This window comes from Colobus angolensis, unplaced genomic scaffold (assembly GCF_000951035.1).
Source record: "Colobus angolensis palliatus isolate OR3802 unplaced genomic scaffold, Cang.pa_1.0 Scaffold88, whole genome shotgun sequence".
Taxonomy (NCBI): domain Eukaryota; kingdom Metazoa; phylum Chordata; class Mammalia; order Primates; family Cercopithecidae; genus Colobus; species Colobus angolensis.
The window spans coordinates 3,765,886-3,770,742 of NW_012122709.1; the positions used below are offsets into that span (position 1 = coordinate 3,765,886).

The window sequence follows — 4,857 nt, forward strand, 5'->3', positions numbered from 1 at the left end:
GTCTCACTGTCGCCCAGGCTGGAGTGCAGTGGTGCGATCTTGGCTCACTGCACGCTCCGCCTCCCAGGTTCATGCCATTCTCCTGCCTCAGCCTCCCGAGCAGCTGGGACTACAGGCGCCTGCCACCACGCCTGGCTAATTTTTCGTATTTTTTAGTAGAGATGGGGTTTCACCGTGTTAGCCAGAATGGTCTCGATCTCCTGACCTCATGATCTGCCCGCCTTGGCTTCCCAAAGTGTTGGGATTACAGGCGTGAGCCACTGCAACTGGCAGGCCACCTCTATTTTTTATTAAAAAAATTTAAAGCCTACAGCACCTGGTATTCCCAGCCAATCTCTCATCCAAATACGAACTAGGCCCGAACCTGCTTAGCCTCCAAGATCAGAAAAGATCAGTCACATTCAGGGTGGTATGGACTGTAGACTTACCTCTGTCTACACTGTAAGAAGTGAAAGAGGTTAGAACCACATGTAACACCTTTCTGTTACCCGCATGGAATCTAAAACAGTGCCCTGCAAATAGCAGGTCTCATTAAACACTCATTGAGTTAATTAATGAATTATGATCATTTGGGAATGGGAGAAGAAAATTAGTATTAATGCCTTCTTGGGTACCAGGTTCTTTAAAGATGTCTGACGTAAAATGGCTTAGCTGCAAGGTAGATACTACCCCTATTTTACAGCGGAAGAAAGAAGGCCTGGAGTCTCAATTAACTTGCCAAAGGGCGTGCAACAAGTGGCCCCAGACCCAAGCCTCCCCTTTACCCATCATACAGTGGGAGCCCAGCACACCATCTCTTCTTCTCAAAGGCTTGTCCTAACACTCACCTCCAGGGACTGCCCGGGCCCCAGCTGGAGGCTCTGTATTAAACATGACATTATTGTCCTAAGGAGGAGAGACAGAGGGTGTTAAATTCTCCTTGATGCCAGTCCCTGTTGCATTTCCTAGCATGAAGTCTTTTCCATTCTTGCCCACCCTGGGCCCTGTCTTCTTCTCTCCTGACCACCTCGGACCTGTAGCAGCTTCTGAAGCCGGAGAGCAGTCCAGTCCCGCAGGTAGAAGAGACAGTCTCGAGGGTGGTGGCCGTGCAGCGACTTTTTCACCCTGCAGTTAGGGTCTGGACATTTCTGGCAGAAACCCAGATGGGAGAGAGGAAGTTGGAGACTGTTGGGGTCCTGGCCTCTCAGGAACCCCTGCATAAGGGGTGTATGGGTGAGGGGAGATGGAGACATTGGAGGAGCAAGCAAAGGGTAAGGGGATGGAGAGTTGTGCTTTACATCCCATTGACCTCTTCTCTTCCCCAGGGTCACTCCTCAATGGCCTCTGCCTCTCAAACCCAGTGGAGCCCCCCACCCTTCCATCCCTTCGCCAACTCTCTGGGCTCACATTCTTGGCGTAAAAGGCATTGTAGCAGCCGCTGCAGAACTGGTGGCGGCACTGGGTACAGTGAAAGTGCATGCAGCCTCCTCGGGCCAGGGCATACGAGAACTTGCATTTGGGGCAGTCTGCAAAGGACAAGAGGTCAGGGCTGGAGCTGCTGCTGCAACTCAAGGCCATCAAGAAGAGAGCTGCTGGCAATGACAGGCTTCTGAGCAAACAGGCCAAGTGGGGCAGCCTTACCAATGCCGTTTTCCTGAAGATACATTGCTAGGCCCTGGGCCTGGTATTCTGGGTCGTTCATGCGTTTCCAGTTCTGGAAGTCCTCACAGCTCCGACCTCGGTGCTGCTCCTCCCACTGCCGGAGGGAAAGTAGGCTTCACGTGGGAGCTCTATCCCATCCCCTGGCCCTTCTTCCTAGCCCCTCCACTCACATCCAATGGTCCCCAGCTAGGTTTATGTCACTGCCACCTACCATTTGCTCAGATCTAAAAATGAGAGGCTATCGTTGGTTCTTTCATTTTCTCCTACTGCCTCATACTCCTTTTGCCTTGTTTCTACCCCACAGACCATCTCAACCACATCCCCTTTTCCTTCATCCCTACTGCTACCACTTTACTCCAGGCCACCATCAGCCCCTGCCTCAATTGCTTGCCTTGGTTACTAGTCTGTTTCCCATTCCTGCACCCCTAGGATCAATTCTCCCCATGGCTGTCAAAAGGACTTCAAAATTGTAAGTCAAGTAGCTTCCACAGTATTGGTGGTGTTTTTGGTTCTGTGGTAGTCTCAGGTGTTCACTTTGTTTCAGACATGATGCAGATAAATTTTTTTTTTTTTTGAGATGGAGTCTCGCTCTGTCACCCAGGCTGGAGTGCAATGGCGTGATCTCGGCTCACTGCAGCCTCCACCTCTTGGGTTCAAGTGATTCTCCTGCTCCAGCCTCCAGAGTAGCTGGGATTACAGGCACATGCCACCACACCCGGCTAATTTTCGTATTTTTAGTAGAGACAGGGTTTCACCATATTGGGCAGGCTGGTCTTGAACTCCCGACCTCAAGTGATCCACCCATCATGGCCTCCCAAAGTGATGGGATTACAGGCAGAAGCCACTGTGCCTAGCCAAATATTACACTTCTTAAAAGATAAATGTGGCTTGGCATAGTGGCTCATGTCTGTAATCCCAGTACTTTGGAAGGCTGAGGCGAGGGATCACTTGAGACCAGGAGTTGGAGGCTATAGTGAGCTGTGACTGCACCAGAGGACCCCAGCCTGGGTGAGAGTGAGTCCTTGTCTCTAAAAATAAATAAATAAATAAACGAAAGATAAATGAGATAAATGAGAAAGATAAATGAGATCACCCTTGCTTTTTCTCAGAATGAAGGCAGATGGATGCCTGCCTCACTTGGCCTCCAGGGCTCTCCAGACCTGGCAGCTGGCTTCTCTCTGACCACCTGCCACTCCCACCTTGCTTTCCAGGCTCCACCCACACAACACTTTTTTCTGACTCTGGCCCTTTCCATGTGTTGTTTTTTCTCTCCCAAATGCTCTCCGTGTGGCTGGCTTCTTTTTAATGTTTAGGCCTGAGCTTAAACCATTTTAGAGACTTGTCTGACCTCTCTACCCTAAGTAGGTCCACTCTGTTACCCTGATCTCAGATTCCTGTTTGTTTTCTTCATAGAACTTATGCCTATGTATAATTAGTTCCTCTGGCTTACTTTCCCTCCTTCCTCCTCCCCTTTCCTTTCTCTCCCGATTTCCTCCCTCCCTCTGCTGTCTTCCCTTTCTCCTTGTGCCTAGTCTTTCTGACTAGTCTGTAAGCTCTTTTGACCTCAGAGCTCATATCTATTTTGCTCTCCAGGATACAAACTCCCCTGAGTCTAACACAGTACCTGGCAGTAGCTCAGCAAGTATTTCTGAAAGGATGAATGTGCCTCACCTGGCGCTTGCAGCGCACACAGAAGGTCTGGTGACACTGGGGACAAGTCGCCTCCAGCTGCTCACGCTCATATATGAAGCCAAAGGAGCACTGTAAGTAAAAGAGCATAAAGTTATCAAAGGCCTGACCTGGAACCATCCCCTGTCCCTCCACAGTAGCTCCCCTGGGCAGGCCATTTACCTGGGCACACCACAAGAACTTGGGGTCCCGCATCAGCACACCCTCGGTCAGCTTCTTATGGAACAACGCATAGGCATCTGGCTCTAGGCTCTCTCGAAGCTGGGGACAGGATACAGAGGTGGTGGGTGGGAGGGTTGCTATTCAAAGCTCAGGGTACCTGAGTCCTAGGGGGGCTGCAGTACCTGGATGTCAAGGGTAGAGAAGTAGCTGAGCAACTGTGTGTCATCGGTGAGGTCAGGGCGGCCACAGGCAGGGCACACCATGTCTGTGATGTGCTTCTCCTTCAAGGCGATGGTGAAGTGCTGGCGGAAGCAGTCAGGACAGATGGTGCACTCACAGGAAGTCAGGGCCTGCATCTGGAGGGTGAGGGGTTGGAGGGGAGGGGGTCAGAAGCCACAGCTGCCAGCCTAGGGAAGAGGCAGTGGCCAGGTGTCCACTAAGAAATCAGGCTCTAATTAACAACTAGGCAGGGTTAACAACCTCAAGTGCCAGCAGGGGCCAGGCAGGCAACCTAAACATCTAAAGACAGTCAGGTGGAGGAAAATAGACAATGGTGACACCTAAGGTAAAGACAAAAGTGCCTATAAAAACATTCATATTCCATTAAATATACAAGTAACATGCTTGAAATGACAAAACTATAGAAGTGGAGAACAGATTCATGGTTGCTGGGTGACTAGAAGTGGTGGCAGAAGGGTATAACTAAAGACGTACATGAGGGAGTTCCTTTGTGGTGATGAAACAATCTGTATCTTGATTATGGTGGTGGTTATATGCATCTATACATGGGACAGAACTGCACAGAACCACACATACACACAGCGGCACACCCATGTGAAAAATGAACAAGACCTATAGTAAAGCTAACGTTGTAGCAATGTCTGTTTCTTGGTCTTGATATTGTACTATAATTATATAAGAAATCACCACTGGGGGGTCGGGCATGCTAGCTCACACTTGTAATCCCAGTACTTTGGGAAGCCAAGGTGGGTGGATCACTTGTGGATCACTTGAGGCCAGGAGTTCGAGACCAGCCTGGCCAACATTGTGAAACCTTGTCTCTACTAAAAATACAAAAATTGGGCCAGGCACCATGGCTCATGCCCGTAATCCCAGCACTTTAGGAGGTTGAGGCAGGCGGATCACCTGAGGTCGGGAGTTCCACACCAGCGTGACCAACATTGAGAAACCCTGTCTCTACTAAAAATACAAAATTAGGCAGGTGTGGTGGCGCATGCCTGTAATTCCAGCTACTTGGGAGGCTGAGGGAGGAGAATCGCTTGAACCTGGGAGGCAGAGGCTGCAGTGAGCTGAGATCGCACCATTGCACTCCAGCCTGGGCAATAAGAGAAAAACTCTGTCTTA

General features: G+C 50.1%; 1 protein-coding gene across 1 annotated transcript in view; it reads right to left on the reverse strand.

The window, feature by feature from the left end:
* The window catches only part of RNF31 (ring finger protein 31), a 14,949-nt gene that overhangs the window by 2,032 nt on the left and 8,060 nt on the right, over positions 1 to 4,857 (reverse strand). Inside the window, exons 13-19 of the mRNA XM_011930770.1 lie at positions 3,675 to 3,848; positions 3,493 to 3,591; positions 3,313 to 3,402; positions 1,621 to 1,735; positions 1,387 to 1,505; positions 1,014 to 1,127; positions 828 to 885 (exon numbers count right to left, since the gene is read on the reverse strand). Coding sequence (XP_011786160.1) covers positions 828 to 885; positions 1,014 to 1,127; positions 1,387 to 1,505; positions 1,621 to 1,735; positions 3,313 to 3,402; positions 3,493 to 3,591; positions 3,675 to 3,848 — 769 coding nt within the window. The remainder of the gene's footprint in view (positions 1 to 827; positions 886 to 1,013; positions 1,128 to 1,386; positions 1,506 to 1,620; positions 1,736 to 3,312; positions 3,403 to 3,492; positions 3,592 to 3,674; positions 3,849 to 4,857) is intronic.